The sequence below is a fragment of the Maylandia zebra genome, linkage group LG14 (genome assembly GCF_041146795.1).
Source record: "Maylandia zebra isolate NMK-2024a linkage group LG14, Mzebra_GT3a, whole genome shotgun sequence".
NCBI lineage: Eukaryota > Metazoa > Chordata > Actinopteri > Cichliformes > Cichlidae > Maylandia > Maylandia zebra.
In genome coordinates, this window is record NC_135180.1 from 15,920,518 (window position 1) to 15,939,613 (window position 19,096).

Consider the following 19,096-nt stretch of genomic DNA (forward strand, 5'->3'; position numbering starts at 1 on the left):
TGGCTTTGGAAGAAACATAAGATGTTTAGATTAAATCATTCTTTAGTGATTTTTTTTTTCTGTGGTGATCAGCCGTCATATTTATAAAATGTTTTTTTTAAATTAGAAGATAGATGGCAATATACACTTACCTGTTAATCTGCTGGTTAACACAAAAAATCTGATCAGCCAGTTTCATGGCAGCACTCCATTCAGACTGGATCCTGCTGAAGTTCAAACTGAGCATCAGGATGGGGAATAAAGGTGAGTTATGTGACTTTGAACTGGTTTACAGAGACTCGTCTGACAAGAAAGATATCCAGTGAGTGGCAGCTCTCTGGATGAAAATGCCTTGATGATGTCATAGGAGACCGAGTTGATAGGAAGGCAACAAGTAACTGCTCATCTGCATACTTTGGTTGTAACAACACGGGAACTTTGAAGCATATGGACTACAGGAGACCACACCAGGTGACACTCATCAGCTAAGAACAGGACACTGAGGCTACAGTTCGCATTGGGATCACCAAAATTATATAATAAACTGGAAAATGTTGCCTGGTCTTATTAGTACTGATTCTTTAGCAACATTCAGTTCAGTTCAATTTTATTCATACTGCCCCAAATTACAACAACAGTCACCTTGAGGCCCTACAATAATACAACAGAGAAAAACCCAACAATCATATGACTCCCTATGAGCAAACGCTGGTGCAAGTGGAAAGGAAAAACTCCCTTTTAACAGGAAGAAGCCTTTAGCAGAAGCAGGCTCAGGGAGGGGCGGCCACCTGCTGCAACTGGTTGGGGTGAGCGGAGGAAGACAGAACAAAAGATGTGCTATGAAAGGGAACCAGAGATTAACAAGTAATGATTCAATGCAGAGAAGTCTATTATCACACGAGTGAGTGACTGATTCAAAGCAGCGCAGTACATACTATGAGTTCGTAGTTATTGATTTAAAAAAAAGAAGACCTCAGAACTTCATCCATATGACTGACTTTTTATTTTCATTAAAGAATTTTTACATTTAACAAAAAATAAAGATGATGACAGAATGTATGTAAACATGTTCAAGTGGTTTATTTACAAAAATGGCACATGGAAGTGACCAAACGCAACCATCGTCATAACTGGGTGCATGGGAGGGGGACATACATGACGCCTATGTTACAAAAATATTGACCTATTTACTATCTTACAGTATCTACAACACATTTATCACTTAGACATTCCTCATCTTAACTTGTTCCATATTATCAAGATTGTCTTCAATGTGCAACATAATCACTTTTGACACTTTTCGTCACACTTCAAACTTTACACACAAAAGCTTCATAACACCAGCTGCTAAATGAGCGGTACAGTTTTTTTGTTTGTTTGTTTGCTTGTTCTCTTACACATGAAGATGCAAGACATTCTCGATGCAGAGCAGAGGCTCATTTTGATTCACTGCGCTCCGCAGTAATAGGTCGACATTTGAACTTCATATGATTTTTACCTTCTGGGTCAACGAATTCACAGTCTCTATGCTTTTGTTTGCATGTAAGCACATGTTCTGGTAGATGGAGGGCTCTGAAGTGGGCAGAGTGGCCACACTGGTTGTCTGGGTGTATGTAGTGGTGGTTGCGGTGTTTTTTGTTTTTTTGTGTTTGATGGGGGTGAACTAGTGAGAAATCCGAGACAGGATCCGGCCACGGCTGTTGTCGAGTCCAGGGTGGTTCAAGGGTGGAACACAAGCCAAAGAAATCTATGTCATCCTGGAAAGAGAGCAGGAAGAGGAATGCAGACACGCAGTGATTAGTAACGTATCTACCCTCGCCCAGCCAAGAACCTGACTTAAAACAGGACAGTCTTGTCTACATCAAAGAACTTTATTTACCAGCTGCTCCTCATGGACACAGAGTCGCGTCCAAGGCTATAAAAAGGCAAGCCGTGAGTTTGAGAGCAGTTGATGAACAGCTTCTAACTCTCAGCAGGGATTATGGGATTTATTTCATACCGAGCCTGTGTTTTAAATCATGGGAGAGGCCATGTGATTTTTTTTCTTTGCACAAGCAAGTGAGTTAATACACCAATAAAACATGAAGAATTTAATTTTTTTTAACCAATTAAAAAAAAATCTATCAGTGTTTCTGGTTTTCTTCTCTGAAAGAGGAATTGAGCTAATATTGCCTCACCTTCCTGAGTCGATACATCTGTCACAGCTTCACCGCAGCTCCGTGAGCTCCTCTCAGGGGATTTGTCCCTCAACCCGCACCTTTCCCCCTCATCCTCCTCTTCTCCCACCGCCCCAGGTCCTTCTGCAGGTTCATCAAAATACTCAGCCCTACAGACGGCCTCGGGATGTCCTTCCAGCTCCTCGTCCATGTTTGCATTTCTGGGAAGCATAATTAAGAAAATTGTAGTTAATATCATCCCAAATCTGTCTGCAGCCACACCCTGTGGCTTCTGCGTGCTGTCAGCACTTCAAAGGTGTCATTTAAATTGTATCTGCAACACCTCGTTGAAACACCTGAAAATAGAACGTTGGGCCGAGGCGGTAAAGCAGAAGGGTACCAATGTTGCAGCTGACTAGCCTACTCTGAAGCTCCACCCACCTGATTATCAGACATTCTGTTTGCAAGGGGCAACCAATCAGTAGAAAGGTTAAAGAGAGAGTAGCTAAAAATCTTGTTTTGAACTGTGAATCATGCACATTTAGTCTGGTAGAGAATAAAGAATAAAAATGCAGAGCTGGACATGAGCTTTAATGTTGAATTTAGCTACTAGCCACTCAGCAGAGCCAAGTAGTGCAAACACTGCTGGTTTCTTAGTCATTTCTGTCTGTGCTGACAAATGTTTGGATAAAGGTGTTAACCAAACCAAGCATGTTATCATAAGCTTTAATGTAATGCAAGTAATATGGAGTTACTCAGCAGGAGCATCTTAACCTCAGCTAGTTACTCTTTGTGCTGTAAAAAAAAAAAAAAAACAACCCCAAAAAACTCTCTTAAAATATCAGTTGTATTTTTTTATCCTCACCCTTCACTGAGACTCATCTGGGACTGGAAAGGACTGTTACCCTGGCTGCGGCCCAGACTGCAGCTCTCATCGCAGCACAGAGACGGGATTAGATGGACGGGACCTGAACAGCACACACAGGGACACAACTTTACACAAACAGAAATTCACCCAGCGTTTGTAGTCATTGTCTGTCGATTTCAGTGCAAAATCCCTTTGATGTGAACCGCAGCCTACCACAGGTGTGTCCGGGGCTCAGGTGACACTGGCAGCAAGGTCTCTGTGGAAAGTCATGGAGCCAGCGGGCGTCCAGGCAGGAGAGCTCTGCTCCGCGGTAGGGACAGTCCTGAGACCTCAGAGAAGCTGCTGAGGAAACACACAGAGATGACAGATTAAGTAATGACTGTGAAACTTTTATAACAGCATTATTACCTCGATTGAGAACTACCAAATAAAAGGTGGGACTTTTAAGACTAATTATAGAAACCAGTGTGGTACAACTTTGCTCGTATTATGACTTCTGTCAGGTGAAATCCTTCCAGCTCCAACCGTAGTGTTTATCTACTAAATTTACATGCTCTCTTATGCGTTGGGAAATGCCTTACAACCCTCGGGTCCATAAGACCAATTAAAATTCCTTTGTATAATTTAAAAAAACAACTGTTAGCATTTCGCTGGAGTGAAGGGCGGGGTTCGTGTTTCTACTGGCTGAAACTACTGATGAAATAATTAACTCACTTTACATCACACAAGTATGAAAAACCAAAAAAACAATACACAACTGGTACCTCCTTGGTAACTTCTACCGCACTCTTTGTTTGGAGCAAGCACAGCAAGGGAAACGTGATGTCATTAATTCTTTGCCTGGGGACGTTTCACATATTGAGGCATTTTTGGACTCAAGAATTCCGCAAATATGCAACATCAGGGTTTGATAAAGCTCAACACTGCACCCTGTTCTTAGAGCTAAAAGGAGCAATGGCATGTTCATACAGCTGCCTTATTTACAGCTATGGAGTCCCTTCATATGCAGAATATTTCTTTGTTCTTTTTCCAGGTTGGATTGCATACATCTTTAACGACTTTCAAGACCAGGAATTGGGTGCACAAGTTTGAATTTAAATCCATTCAAATGAGTTGCTGGTACGGACCTGGCTTTTACCATAGTTCACAGCTTAATGTGCGCCTGCTTTATCCCAAAACCAGTTCTGATGTGCGTTTGGAATCATTGTCCTGTTCAAACACCCAACTGTGCCCAAGTTTTAAATGTTTAGCTGTTTATTTGAGGTAAAGCTGAAGCTACCACTATTATGCTTGACAGTTTATACAGTGTTCTTAAGTTTGAAACCCTCACCTTTACTCTTCTAAACATATCTCTCGTCATTGTGGCCAAACAGCTCAATCTTTGTCTCACCTGACAATAAAACCTTTCCCTAGAAGACTTGTCCATGTGGGCAGCTGCAAACTTCAGAAGAGCACGAGGATCTACTCGTACAGTTATTTGAACTGATGATCTTAAAACCTGCAGTTGTTTAGAAATACCTCAAAGAGACCTTCCCTACTTGTCTAAATCTTAGATCTTCACCGAGTTCCTTGGACTTTCCCATTGTTCTGAATATTGGTCAATCCACTGAGTGCTATCAAGCAAATCCTTTTTATGCTGGCAAAAAGAAACTACCAAAAATCCAAAATAATTTCAAACTTGTGCATCCAAGTCTTGTTTTTTTAAATCACATGGCTGCATGCTGTGCAACTGGGAAAAGAACAGTGCAAAATAACCATAAATAGCCAAAAATAACCATGACATTCATGCCCAAAAGGGGTGTGTAAACCTCTGATTACGTTGTGTAAGGACTACAGACTCCAGCTTCCACATAGCTGCCCTCTCGGCACGTCTTAAAGCACACGTTTGAGATAACTTATCGCCATCTTATCTACACTGTTTGATGTTGTATAACTAAATACGTTTTGGAACACTGATGAGCTTTCCTTTGTTTTTGGAACGCCTGACTAGAGTACATATCGAACTAGAAATTTTACTGTGCCCTGAAAGTTCAGCACCTGATGCGGGCGTTCAAAGTCCAATGCTTGCTGTGTTGTCAAGGTGCATGAAAATGTTCTTGCACTAAAACTTTAATCTTACTTTACACATCTGCCACAACCACGCTCATTAAGTTCCAGCTCTTATTCCGATGGTTATTTTGGACACAAGAAAATGTGACACATGCGGCTTCAGAGCATCGGGACTCACCGCTGGGCTTCTTCTCCAGCAGCTGCCTCTTGCAGTAGATGACACACAGAACGAGCAGGGCCAGCAGCACTGTAGCAAGAGCGCTGCAGATGACCGCAGCCAGAGCCATGTCCCGTGGACTGGTCACTACCGAGGGCAGCGGCACCAGATTCACACGCCCGCTGCCTGCCGAGGAAATAGAAAGGAGACAAATGTGAAGTACAGTTTACCAGCAAGGTATCAGACACAAAAAAGGGTTAAAACAACGACGACAAATATGAGGATAATACCTTTTTCTTAAAAGAGTTCTCAGCCTATCAACTTTTATTTGCCTCAAGTCAGTAATCTCCATGCTAATGAAAAAAGTAGAGTTCAAAGAGAAAAGACTCCATGTTAAATTCTTTCATCTGCCTCTGCTTCATACTCTGCAGAAGATGATTTACAGTCGTTTCCCCCCCCTCTACCCTCAGGCTGCCCTAACAGCTTTTAAATCAAGAGGTGGATATACTGGGCACATAGGAGTGTGTATGTGGCAGAGGGAAAGCTTAATGTTGTGTCACTGAGTGTGTGAGCGTGGCATTACAGTCCTCCTTCCTGAGGGGAAATGTGATGTCAGTGTGTGTACCCACCTTCGTGACCTTTAACACAAAGACAAAAACTCATACGGATAGGGCAGGCTTACAAAGAATGCAGCTCAAGTTCCCACACATGCAGAACATCAGCGTATAATGTGGATTAATGCTGTTTGGAAAAAAAAAATGGCTCCTGCTATGTATAATTATCCTTCTCAACACCCCACAGATATAGATAAAATATAGGCTCCAAATGTAAACTACGGTAAGAGCAGCTAGACTGAAAACTTCTATGTGTTTTCTAACGCTGTTTAAAGCTGCTTTATGTGGTATTTTTGGCCACTTTGTGCAAACATGGAAGCAAACAATAGACAGAGCTGTAGCATTAGCATACACTTAACAGTAACTGTCAGTTTTGAAGCTTTTTATTTTGCCCTTTTGCCGACTCCCAAGCAAAAATGTCTGTCTGCTTACCTGCTGAGTGTCCCTGTATTTTCTCAACTAGTTGCTACACACAGTCGACCACCAAAGCAGGAAAGTAAAGTCATTGCTAACTTTCTGGCTAATGCTAAGTGAATGACCAGACAATGTTGATCCTTGACCAACATTATTCTGATGATGTAGGAACAACACCAACACAGGGATATTAGATCTTACATGTGAAACAAGCCATTTGAGCTCCATTTTTTCTCTCTGTGAGCCACGTTCCTCCTGATTGGCTGCCGCAAATAAACAATAATTTGAACAGGGAGGTGGGTGGGGCTGCTGTGCCAGAAATGACCAAATTAGGCATATCAACACTCTGACATCATACAGAGCAAAGAGTAGAAAAAACTGTCAAAAACCAAGCGTGAAGAGGAGTCTGAAGCTTTTTTTTGCAACTTTCTGAAATTATTTGAATCTTTAGCCTTATTAGCAGATAAAAATATGTTGGCTTTAGGATTTATACTTTGATAGAGAAACAAACAAACAACCAAAAATTGCAAAACAAACTTAAAATTTGGTTTTAAATGTTGAACTCTTATGTGTGTTATTTATCCCAAATGTTAATCACACAAGGTTGCCGAGGATATTTGATTTGGCAGATTTTTAAAGGCAGTAGTTTTTAAACCTGATTTGCAACACATAATAAAAACAAGTTTGCTGCACCTTTTCTTTCTAAACGCTGTTTTGTTTTGTTTTTTTAAGGTTAGGCAACATTTTTTCTTAACCCATGTAAATTTAGCAGGGTTATAAAACTAAGCACGTCTGCAGCAGCACGTTCTCAATCCTCTCCAGATTTTAATCACAGCAATACACAGAAACAGTGTGGCACAGACATCCTGGGTGATGAGATATCAGGAGACTGGGTAACATGTGTAGCATGTAAGCTGCACGTCTCCACATTAGTCTGCAGCTTTAAGAAGAGGTGAACAAAAAAACAAAAGCAGTGTGATTGGAATAAACTTATCTCTGAGAACACGTGCAACTAGCTTAGCATTACTGTCCACAAAGCATACTGAAAAGTATGGCAAATATAATGAATGACATTTGTTTGAGAAAACTTTGCTGTTTGCTTTCAGTATATTAATCATACAGACAGCTGGTTTGAGCCTTTTCACTTCCAAGAGCTCTTTGTTATGCAATGTAAACATTTAACTTTGTGGAGGTTTTTTTTTTTCTTTAATGCAGACAGATAGGGGATAGGGGTATTTTAACATTCCTTTAAAAAAAGGGGGGGAGAAAAAGAGACCAACTAAAATAATAAGTATTGTAACGCCAAGCGGAGTTACAATACTCAGTTTGACCGAGGGGGCAGAGTAAAGGATACGTTTGAGATAAGCACAGAGAAGAGCATAATGTCAGAAACATGACTTATTGCTTGTTATTAAAAAATCTAAAATGCACTTTATTTAGGGGATTTTGTGCCTAAAGACTTTGTGTGAAGTGAAGCATTCAATCCTGCTCCGGCATCAATAAACACTAAATGACAGCGGAGACAAATGGGATAACACATCCCAATAAAAATTTACACACTTGACTATTTACATTATATTCTATGTTTAGTGATTTTTGTTTGTTTAAATATGCAACTGAGGCACTATTAATGTAATTTCTCATTTGCAGACTTTTACAAAATAGACATTTGAACAGTGGTTACAGCTGGATTCAAAGTTCATGTTACCTGATGGATTCAAAGGTTTTCATTGAAAGGGTATTTGGTAGGAAATAGTTTTTTACCTGGAAAAAAAGTGTAAATAGATGTACAGCTTCAAAGTGCCTATTAGTATTTTTTTTTTCATAATCTAATCATTATTGCCATTAAAGCACCCAGCTGATTACTTACAGTAAGACCATTTGTTTATATCTGGCCAGTTTTCTAAAATAGTGGTTTTAATATGCAAATAAGGAGCCAGACTTTGATGTGATGTCAAACAATAGTCCTTCAGGCTTTCTGAAGTTTTTCTTTGGACATTGGCTGCTTTTTCAGTTACGTTTACTCATGTTCAGTCCACTCCTTCTACCTGACCATTTTCAGAGGATTGTTTTGTTTCTGTTTGTTAAGCCACCTAATGCTGACCTGTCAATCATTCAAGCACCTAATTCAAGGCATGAACCAGCCTTGTGCCCATACATAACAAACAACTTGGCAAAGAACATTACTTGTTACTGCTGACCTGTGGCAAAAACACAATTTGTTCCAGTATCTTTAGCTGAATCTGTGAAAAATGCGAATGACAGCACAGATTGAGGGACAAACGGAAATCTACAGCAGATCAAAAAGCCGTAACCTTAAGAAATACAAAAAAAAAAAAAAAAGGCCTCACGCAGGACCTGAGTGATACATCTGTCACTTCAGTTGATCATCTACTGTTCACTGAAGCTTTATCAGAAATGGCCGCATTGGCCATCAAGAAATGGTTTGGGACTACATTTCAGCCCTCAGATTTTAATCTACCATGCAGTACCAATTAGAAAAAAACTGATTGACAACAGCTTCACTTTTTCAATATGGCAATGATCCTAAACACACTGCAAACACCTTCTTCCCCAAATTTCCTATGAAAATATAAAGAAATGAGGGGTAGCTCAAGACTTTTGCACAGTACTGTATGCCATTGGTAAAATATATATTCCTCACCCCACACTGACACTGACAAGCTGAAATATCAGCATGTTTGTGTTTTGTGAGAGTTATGCCAATAATCTCTCTGTACTGTATCTGACGTCTGACCGTTATGTTTAAACTCTGCCTTCATTGTCATGGTCAAATTCAGCTCATCCGAAGCGAGCATCACAAGCCAGCCTGTTATCGGAGACGCAGCAGCTGCAGCAAACACAGACCAACACTGGTCCATTGAAGAGAGCTCACCTGCTGATATTATCTGCATACAAACCAGACCAATAAACCACAGCCTTTCATAGCCTGCTGACTTTATGGAATGCCACAAAGTCCAAATAAAAGAAGCACTTCTTTACACCTCTGAAGGCTCTTTGACCGTCTATGAACACTATTTTAAGAGCTTCTTTAGTAGAGCTGAACGAAAGTTTTGGAGTATTTAATTGGGAGCTGTCAAAACGCCTGAATGCTTTTACAATGGAGCTCTATCAGAGTCTAAACATGTTATGTGGTATAAAATTTAAGGTAGAGAAATATGCTAATGACATATATCTATAAGCTCTGTTTTTTTTCTCTAGCATTATGAATTTCTAAATAGGACTGCCATCACAATGGATGTCACTCCTGTCAGCTTAGAACAGAAAACTGAGGCTACATGCAATGAGACTCATCAGACAGGGTGGCATTTTCCCAATTTCTGCTGCAACATTCAGATGGTAGGGTCAGAATCTGGAGTAAACAACATGAAAGCATCCATCCACTCTCCCTTGAATCGACAGATCAGGCTGCTGGTGGTGTAATTGTTCAGGGATATTTCCTTGACATACTTAAGCACTAGCTGAGCATTGCTTAAACACCACAGCCTACTAAAGTATTCTTGCTGACCATGTTCACGTCACTGTACTCAGATGTCCTCCACAGTCACCAGATCTCAATCTAATACAGCACCTTTGTGATGTTTCCAGTGGGAGATTGGACCAAAATCTGTTTCCTGCACCTTGTTGAATCTGTGCCACAAAGGCTTACGGCTGTTCTGAAGGCAAAAGAGGGACCAGCCTGTTATTAGCAAGCTGTACCTATTAAAGTGGCAAGTGAGTGTGTGTAGTAGCACTATCAGGAAGTAGTAATATTAGCACAGTTTTTCCAACCTGCCTCAAATATACCTAATAATATAACTGTGGTTTATAGCTGACGGCACTGTTTCTCTGTTCTCTGAACAAAAATAAGGATCAAATTCCCGTCTGACTCGCTCTAAATCCTTTCTGACACTGTAATAAATGTGATACCGGGACAAGGCACAAAGAGCAGGTAGCATTCCTTCAACAAGTGTGTGTATGTGTGCGCGCGTGCACACGTATCTGTCTGCACGCCCGTGTGTTAGTCTCTGAGATCTACCGTGACAGTGAAGAACTTCAGCAGATGAAACGCATTAAAGAGGCTGAAGGGAATCCATAAAACACAACCTCATTTTTAACTCAGCTCCAAGAAGCCACTGGGGGAGGTGGGGGTGGGGGTGGGGGGGCATAAAAGAAAAAGGGAGGAGAAGAAAGGAGGGGTTTGAGATTTACAGTCCACCACAGACGGCAGCATACCTCCCCTGCACAGCTGCACCTTTACCCCCACCACCACCACCAGCCCCCGGGCCCAGTGTGGCCTATTAGAATGATCTGCCCTTTAAGTTTTCACCACCCTGCTCAAGATAACACTGGAGGCAGAGGTGGAGGGAGGGAAGGGGGGCGAGATTTTCAAACATTTGGAAATGTTCCACTGAGAGTCTCTGTAGGAGCTAACTACCAGCTATGTTCTCAGACACAATGGCCATTTTGTTTCACGGGGGCTGCACTATTATCAAAACGGGGAGCTGCGCAGATGGACGAACGTGCAGACGGGGAGGGGGGCTGCCCCAAGGCCAGCGCTCATTACACGCGCTACACCGACAGAGATACAAAGATGAAAAACCCAACCGGGAGCAGACGATCCGATGAAGCGACTCTTCTTTACACCTGGGGCTCGTGCGCAAAGTTTAAAAAAGTTTTTCTGTTTTTTTTTCCCTTTTTAAGAGTTTTCCCAGAGCTGTCCTCGTTTATTTGACACAGGGGTGTTAACTCTGGCTTGAACAGCCCCGATGTTCTTGTTGCCAAAAAAAAAAAGCCTTGTTGGAAACAGCTGCCGTATCCTCCGCCATCAGGAAGTCACACTCAATTACCAAAAGGTATAAGTTCACTCGCCTGTTGGGTTTATGTGGAAACGTGAAATCATAAGGTTGCACTTAACTACTTACAAAGGCCAGAAGAAAGAAGTTAATTGGATCTGCAGCCTACATGAATGCAAGCCCACAATGCTTTGTGAATGCATCGGAGCACACCTCCTTGTTTTTTGGGGTTTTTTTGCATAATGGAAATAAATGATGCTGCTCGAAGCGGCACACTCCTGCAGACATGTTTACTTTGGTGCTGGGACAAAGACAAAGAAAATTAGGGTCGTTATTAGGAACGCCGTTGGGTTTTTGTTTAAGGAAGTTTGCGCATTTAATCCAAACAGATTTTTTTTAAATGAGTGACATGCTCTGAACTAATATAATCCACTGTTGGCAAATCCACTATTATGCTACTCAGCTTTTCAACTGCTCAGCTTGTAAATCCAAGCATTTATTTGCACATATAGCGTAGCTGGCCGGCTCAGCGAGGGCTGGTGAATGAAATATGGCTGCGGTGCTGGTTACTCCACTACCGTGTGCTGGCATGTGCGTGCCCGGCACCTTTTTTTTTGGTTCCAGCAGCAGTTTGGCAAGGAGTTCAAAAGTTTGTCATGGAGGATGATGTTTGCTTTTGGACTATTGTATCCCTGTTGTTTCATGTTAAAACATCGTCTATTGTGAGTTAGGAATGAATGGGGTGTGTTCATGAGAACAGTGGACAAAATCTCCCACTCGTGTTAGTCCAACTGTTAGAGGAGGTCAGAGAAAGCAAAGGTGCTTACAGTTGGGCTCATAAGGAGGTGGAGGGTCTCCACAAGGTATGCACTCCATGTCCTGGAAACCGCTTAGTTTTGTCTTCCTGTAATATCTGTGCAAGACACAAAATCAAATGTTTGTTAACCGAAACAGATGCCATTAACGTGTAGGTTTTCGTAAAACTGACCAGCAAGATGCGTCCTCTCACCCTGGCAGGCAGTCGCCACACACGGCGTTGCTCGTGGTGGAGCAGTTGCCCTTCTGGAAGCGGTTGATGAGTCCACAGTCCAGGCAGGGTTTGCACTTCTGCAGGCTCCGGTCCTCTTTGAAGCGACTGCTCCGACAGGGCACACACCGGGCATCCTCTCCATAACCAAAGCCACATTCCTGGAAGGATTAATGGGAGAAATACACCGGCTAAGAGGTGGGGTTGTTGGTTTGGGGTGATGTGCAGCTGGTGAAAAGAGGGCTTGAATGCGGACTACCGGGGGTCTGGAATTAAAGAACGATCTTGGCTCGCGGGATCAGACGAGAACAGTGGCCTGCCTCTTTTGAGAGTCCATCTTACACTGGCAATAAGCTCCCTGACTCTGTCAGTATGAATGAGTAGCCTTCCGCTGCAAGACCCAGAAAGTCCATGCATTTGAATAATAAAGGCTGGAGGGGACACCCACTGTTGTATTATTGCAGGTTTATTGCTGCGTTTGTGTGGGACTCCCACTCCAAGCAGACTCAGTGAGTGTCCCGTTGATTGAGAGGCCAGCAAAGCAAAGGAAACGCTTCAGGAAGGGGGCAAGGATTATGGAGAGGTATATGGAGAAAACAAGATGAATACTCTTTTTGTGTTCAGCAATTCAAAGTGCACATAAAAAGCACAGCTTCCTTCAACTGTGTGAATGATCTAATGCCTAAAAAAGCCCTTCATTATCACCTGAACGAAGCAAAAATAAGGATAATGTAAATTAAAAGATATGATTTTATTATTTTATTGGTTGTGTGGAATTGAATGTGTATATTTTTTTTTGCTTGTGTGAGTTTTTTAAGACTTTCCCAGTCTTTATATCAGCTGGCAAAGTAGAAACACAAAAGTCTTCAACATTTTAAAGCAACATTATAAAGTTTTCCTAAGGAGAAGCCAAAACTGTTTCAGTTCTTTCCTCTGTCCGTCTTTCTCCCTCTCTTTGTGTCACATCTCTAAAAATGACTCTGCGAGACCTCAGTGACAAACTGACATTTCCATGACAGCTGACGTTACCCCGAGGGAATGACATCATACATCGATCATTCATTATCAGCTCCACAGCAGCTGCCCTCCTGTTATCCAGCATTACCACACTGAAATCTAAATCCAGGAAGACACACAGGGAGCGGTGGGGTGGGGTGCTCGTATATCATTAAAGTGAAGGTCAGCTTCAAACACGGCTTCTCCCTTCTCTTCTCTCTTCACCCGTGTCCCATTTCACCGGCCGGGCGTGCGTTCCTGTTGGAATGTGGGATGAAGGTTTAGATATGATTGGCGGGAGGGAGGATTGGCGAAGCGTGCTGGCAAGAAATAAAAATGGAGGCTGGAGTCTAAGATGTGATCTTGTGACGGCACCACAGAGTCAGGACAGAAGATGATGAGGAATTTAGTGCTTCCAGCCAAACACATGTGAGCCTGACACTGAACCCCTGGGCAAGGCCTGGCCCGAGGTGGACCCATAAGGCTGGACTTCTGCAGCTGTTGCTGTGAACTCGCCATATAAGGCCTTACCCCTCTAGTCGTGCAGACCAGAAGAACCCAGGGAGGGGAGTGGATGTGGGTGACCGATGAGTGATAAAGAGGGGGGAAAGTCAGGATAAAGATTTGGCTGCCCACAATTGCACACCACGAGAGAGAGAGACTCTTGAATCTGATCTTTAAGAACGCACGGCCAAGCCCGCTCGCGCAGTGGTTCTGTGACCCACTTCTTCATGAAGGAGGGGGCCCCGGGATGATTCGTCCTCGCTCAGCCCGGCACTGGCACGAGCTCTGTCCATGGGGCACCGCATGGCAGGAAAGGCTGATGCTACGAAAGACACAAGCAGGTCAGAGCACTGAAACAAAAGGAAAATGGAGCCAGTTCCTGCCCCTCTGATCAAGGAGCCGTCCCTTTCTTCTTTTATCCTCGCTAACAAAGCTCAACAAAGACCCAACTGAGACGTGTTCAGCAGCTAAAGGAAAGCCTGCACTCTGCTGCGGAAATCTGTGATGACGGGAGTCATTATATACCCAAAAAGGGCAATGTAACAAACAGTCTGTTAAAACATTTTTGAGGGCATCAAGGCGATCATCTGTGGAGAAAACTATTTGAACTGTAGTGTGCAAAAAGACGGGAAAAACCCCAACTAAAGCAAATAAACCTCAAAGCGTGGCTGCTCCCATAGTTTTGCATGAAGTTCTCTCGTGCGCTTTTCACCTGAAAACACGTAGAAAAACTGATGCTTAACATCCAGCTTCCCTGCCCTATCTCCTGATCTACTTTGGGCGAGACTGCCAAGCACAACACAGCACTGTAGTGTGGGGAGAGAAGGCGGTGGTGCTGGGGGTGTGCTGGCTGGGACCTGAAGCAAGTTCAGACGCACAGATATTTCTGAGATTAAGAGGGAATCACAAGGGGGGCGGGGAGGCTCTGCCAGTCATCTGATCCGGGGGATGAAACACAACGAAAAACAACGGCGTGCTACTTGAAAGAGGTGTTTTGTGTGGGACATAACGCGCTCTCTTTATTTCTGTTTAAACTCTACTACAGCCTGGCTTGTTTAAACACAACGATCACTGTGACTCTGACACTTCTGCTGCCTGTTGCTCCCTCTCTTTAGCCAGTGCCACCCAGAAGTCCTTTGTCCCAGAAGTGTGGCCAGAGGAAATGCTACACTCTCCCTTACATTCTACAAGATGCTGACATGCCAAAGTTGTGTTCCTGCCTCGCTTTTTTAATGCCCCCGGCAATCTTCCAGCATGCATTGGAAGGCGATTTACGCCTTCACCTTCATGCTTGATGCAACACAGCTTAACTAAGTAACCTCCTATAATGAAACCTGAAGTGAAGTACGTCAGGGAGAACTGGTTTTAATTGATGCTCCCTCTGTATGGGTGGTTCTTTTAGCAACAGTTAGCGTGGAGGAGCTAATTGATGTTTGTCAGCCAGCCTCAGAGCGGCTTCCAGAGGCAAACTTCCAGAGCAAACTGGGCCACATTCCTCTGAGATCTCTATGGCAGCTGCACAGAGGGACTCCAAAAGTTTTTTGCTTCCCTCTCGACAGTCAGGCTAGCCTTTGAGAATACAGACAGATTGTCTGAGCTCAGATCACAAAGTTGTTTTTCTGGGAAACTTTCTCCTAGAGCAAGGCCCAGGTTTCCATTTTGAGCCAGCATCCCGCTACCTTCAGAGAAAGAATGAGGCAGCCAATTATTAACCAGGACCCCAGGGTGGCTAGCGGCATTCATGCCCGTCGACGCTGCAGGGGAACACGAGGACTACTGAAGCGTATCAGCAACCACAGAGTGCATGTCTGTGTGCACTGAGATTAAAGGCGATCCAGACTTAAATGCATGTGTGCAACAGATGTCGGGGGGGGGGGGGGGGGGGGGTGATACAGAGTTTTTTGTCCGTGCTAAAAGATGTTTTGAAGTGTAAAGTCAGTTTAGCAGATGTTTTATGTGCAGTATATTCTTCACTTTAAGAGCTTTTAATGTTTTTTTTACTGCAGCAAATCCTGCAGTCTGGAAGTTTTAATTTTTGCTTTTGACAGTTCGCTGTCAAATATACATGCTTTTATAATAATTGTGCTGCTTTTTAATCAATCAATCAATCAATCAGTCAATTAATCAATCAATCAATCAATCAAACAGCACAAAGACAAAAGTGTTAGAGAAATTACCCTTCAAACAGGACCAATTTTTTTGGAGTCTACTAGAGTAGCTTTGAATGATTCATAATTCAAAATAACTCAAAACAATCAGTCATGTGGCCCTTCAGTATTCCCGTTGTATGAAATAAGCCGTTTTAGCTTGCCTTTCCCTCACCTTCCTTCTGATTGGCCGCTGCATGCAAACAGTGGGTTTTAACAGCAGGTAGGTGGGGACTTGGTGTTCAAAGAAATGAGAAACTTTGGTTTAATTATCTCAGTTTTTTTACTGTGTCGTACCAGCGTGCAGGGAAGGGGATATGCAAGGTTTAATGTGTTCCACTATCATTATTAAATCAAACTCATTAATTCAGTTACTCACTTTTACATCACTGCCTACACTTGCAGAAGTAGGTAGGCACATAGCTGCTGCCAGAGAGGAAAGCCTCTGCTTACCAGCCTTAACTGACACTAAATAGGCCTGTTTGTACAAAGCGAGCGCACACACACAAACACACACACAAAAAAAACCTGTGGCTAAGGTGGTGGAAAAAACTGTATTCCCAGTCGAAAGAGCAGCAAGCTTAGGCATGGCTGCCTTCAAACAGTAAAGACAATAAGTTTGGACGAGATGCAATGGGGGGAAAAACAATGGAAGCCATTCAGCTGCAGAAGGTCAAAAGTATGGGTGTGACTGATTAATGAAGGGTCGGTGTTCTACAAAAGCTAATAACAGCTTGGCTGTTTTTGTGCATGAAAGACAGGAAGTAATAAATAATGTCTGTTCCCTGGGAAAGATACACTTTTCTAAACAGTGATGTCCATTCTTTTCATAAACCAACAGTTTTCCCCCACAAATCCCGCCAACTTTGTTCAGCTCTGGGAAACTGACTCGGCTGACCTGTTATGGATTACAACACTCTCCATTTCTTAAATAAACCGAGGCACACACTGCTTTTTGGGAAAACGCTCTTGTGGACAAATCAAAAAAGTTTAGAAGAAATCCAACCTTTGAAAGCTCCTGTCCTGCATCACACTGCTTGCAGGGTTTGCAGTTTCCAAAGCGGTCCTTGTACTCCTGCTCTCGGCACTCTCTGGTCTGCTCTTCGGCTCTCGCGTGAATCTGAATGAGAGACAATCATTTGGAGAAAGTTAGAAGATTCCTGCATTTCATCCAGAACAGATAAAGCAGTCTGATTCCATAATCATTTATGGAGGCCGCCCTCCCTTCCCTTCAAACCCTGGGACTCCTGTTTGAAAATAAGTCTCGATCCTACAGGGAAGAGATAAGATCGAACCTGAATGAGCCCTGTGGGAAAACTGTAAAGCTTCAGCAGCAGAATCTAAGTCAAAAGCAACAATGCAGTGAATGCTAAGCCCAGAGACAGCGGTTGACAATCTCTTCAGCAAAGATTTTACTGATCCCACAGGTTGAGCAGTCGCCTATTTAACGCATATGCAGTGTATCTGCCGTTTTTCACTTTTGCAGAATATATACAAACTGTTTAAATAGCTGAAAGCATTTGGCTCACGTGTCATCCAGCTTCCCTTGCACACATTGCAACAGACAAGACATGCAAAGCAAAATTATCCATTTTAAGTTTGTGCAAACATTTTTAAAAAAAACTTACCAGAGATGAATACAGGACATGCAATGTTAGCACAAGTGAGAAGGTGTTCTGAAGCATCCTAACCATTTTGATGGGCCACTCAGAGCTTGAAGCTGAAAGAACAAAAACAGCAATCAGACAAGTGAGTGTGCACAAGTATGTTATTATAGAGTTATAGACCCTAACAAAAAGAAAAGAAAAAAGTGCAGAGTCTATCAGGAAGAAAGGCTGGTTGGGTAAAATCATCTGAGACTAAACAACACAATGATGTGATTTGATTCTTCTCCACCCAATACAAGCAAGCTCAGGGTTAAACTTTTAAACAGCACTGATTTGCTGAAGGTTTGTTAAATGCAAATTTGCTGGGCGGACAAACCCTACCCACCAAAAACACAAAACACTTTTATTGGGTATTTAAGTGAAAATTAGTTCACAAAGAAACCAGATATGCCAGCACGAAGGGAGGGAGGGAGGAAACCCGTTTAATATCACATAAAAAGATGGAAGTTGTGCGTTTGAATATTCAGACTATAAACACCAATATAGCTCAAGCTCATTGTAAATAAGTAGCCTATAAAACTATACAGACAGTGTGTGAGTAAAGATTAAAATTCCTTTATGTGGAAAACTGTTAAGACAGCATCCACAGCTTTGCAAAAGGGACGTGTCATTCTTCTTCTTCCTTTTCAAAGTGTGTAAATAAATAAATAAATAAATAATGAAAACTACATTTTGCAACCATAGACTGGATACTGGAGAATAAGTTCTCCAAATACGCGTGCACAGACTGAGAGTTTCAGTCGTCTCGTGCCTTTAAAGCGAGGTTTGTCCCGTCCTGTGGATACAATCAACGCTCGGTCTGTCGTTTATCTACGAGCGTCTAAAAGCGACATCAAAGCTCTTCTTACCTGCTACAAACGGGGCCTGCTGATTACAGAGTGTCGCTTAGAAGTCCAAAGCTGACCGGTGAGAGGTGTGGTGGGCTGTTTCCCGCACCGGTCCGCTCACCATGCCAGTGCTGCTGCTGCTGCTCCTCCAGCCCGGCACGGCTCGACTCCGAGCCGCTGCGGATCGAGGGCAGACCGAGATCAAAGGCAGAGAGAGGAAGGGAGGGAGGGAGAGGGGTTGGCTTTCTGGATACGAAGCGCGTGTATCTGATCTGTGATCAGCCTGTCTACATCAAAGACCCGGTCTCTCTCTCTCACGCACACACACGCACACACCTACACTGCTCCACAGGCTGATCAGTAGTACCGTTTCCATTCAGCTGGTTTCTATCGAGATGTTTTACAAACCCTCTGTCTGTGCGTGCTTTATTTGATGCCTTTGCTATGCCCTTATGTGCTGGCCCGTGTGGTCCCACGGCCCCCTCTGACCTCACACGTTAAACTAGTTTAAAGGAAAAGTTAACACAGCAGAGTTGTTTAGCCTGCCTGCTTTTCTCCTTCTAACTTGGCCACATTTATTTATTTGCTAAGCCCTCATCTCTGCTGCAGATTTTATGATGTCAGCGTGCTGCTTCACCATTGGCTGAGCCTGTGCTTAATCCATCTAATAGGAAGAGCAGAGTTCTGGGGATATACAGCGACTACTGCAGTAATTCAGTGTAAATATCGACTCTTGAATCCTCTCTCTGATGTAAGATGAAGGTGTTAACGGTGAGTTCAGAGCTTTTGACGTAGCCTGTTATTTTCTTCATTGTCCTTGTTTTTTTCTCTCTCTCTTTTTAATACTGTTGGTTAACTTGTAAAAAGAGTGGCAACCAGAAGAAAACTGATTTTC

At 42.9% G+C, this 19,096-nt stretch overlaps 1 protein-coding gene across 2 annotated transcripts; it reads right to left on the reverse strand.

The window, feature by feature from the left end:
- Positions 1-959: 959 nt before the first annotated feature.
- Positions 960-18,623, reverse strand: LOC101479020 (tumor necrosis factor receptor superfamily member 19). Of its 2 annotated transcripts, none has more exons than XM_004543996.4 (10): positions 18,223-18,623; positions 17,336-17,427; positions 16,714-16,827; positions 12,043-12,221; positions 11,861-11,946; positions 5,231-5,395; positions 3,217-3,342; positions 3,001-3,103; positions 2,157-2,356; positions 960-1,736 (listed from the first exon to the last, which is right to left on the reverse strand). In XM_004543996.4, the coding sequence occupies exons 2-10, from the start codon at positions 17,399-17,401 to the stop codon at positions 1,732-1,734; spliced, it is 1,044 nt and encodes a 347-aa protein (XP_004544053.1). In that variant the 5' UTR covers positions 17,402-17,427; positions 18,223-18,623; the 3' UTR covers positions 960-1,731. The 2 variants fall into 2 exon arrangements, with proteins under 2 accessions (XP_004544053.1, XP_004544052.1); XM_004543995.4 differs by having other exon boundaries at positions 3,217-3,345.
- Positions 18,624-19,096: the final 473 nt, after the last annotated feature.

What these genes read in the sequence shown, in the direction of transcription:
- LOC101479020 (XM_004543995.4), bottom strand. Translation starts at nt 17,401, where the DNA reads ATGGTTAGGATGCTTCAGAACACCTTCTCACTTGTGCTAACATTGCAT. An exon ending in CAGGACAGGAGCTTTCAAAG is followed by an intron (nt 12,222 to 16,713) that starts GTTGGATTTCTT and finishes TAATCCTTCCAG; the next exon opens with GAATGTGGCTTTGGTTATGG. An exon ending in GCTGGAGAAGAAGCCCAGCG is followed by an intron (nt 3,346 to 5,230) that starts GTGAGTCCCGAT and finishes GTGTTTCCTCAG; the next exon opens with CAGCTTCTCTGAGGTCTCAG.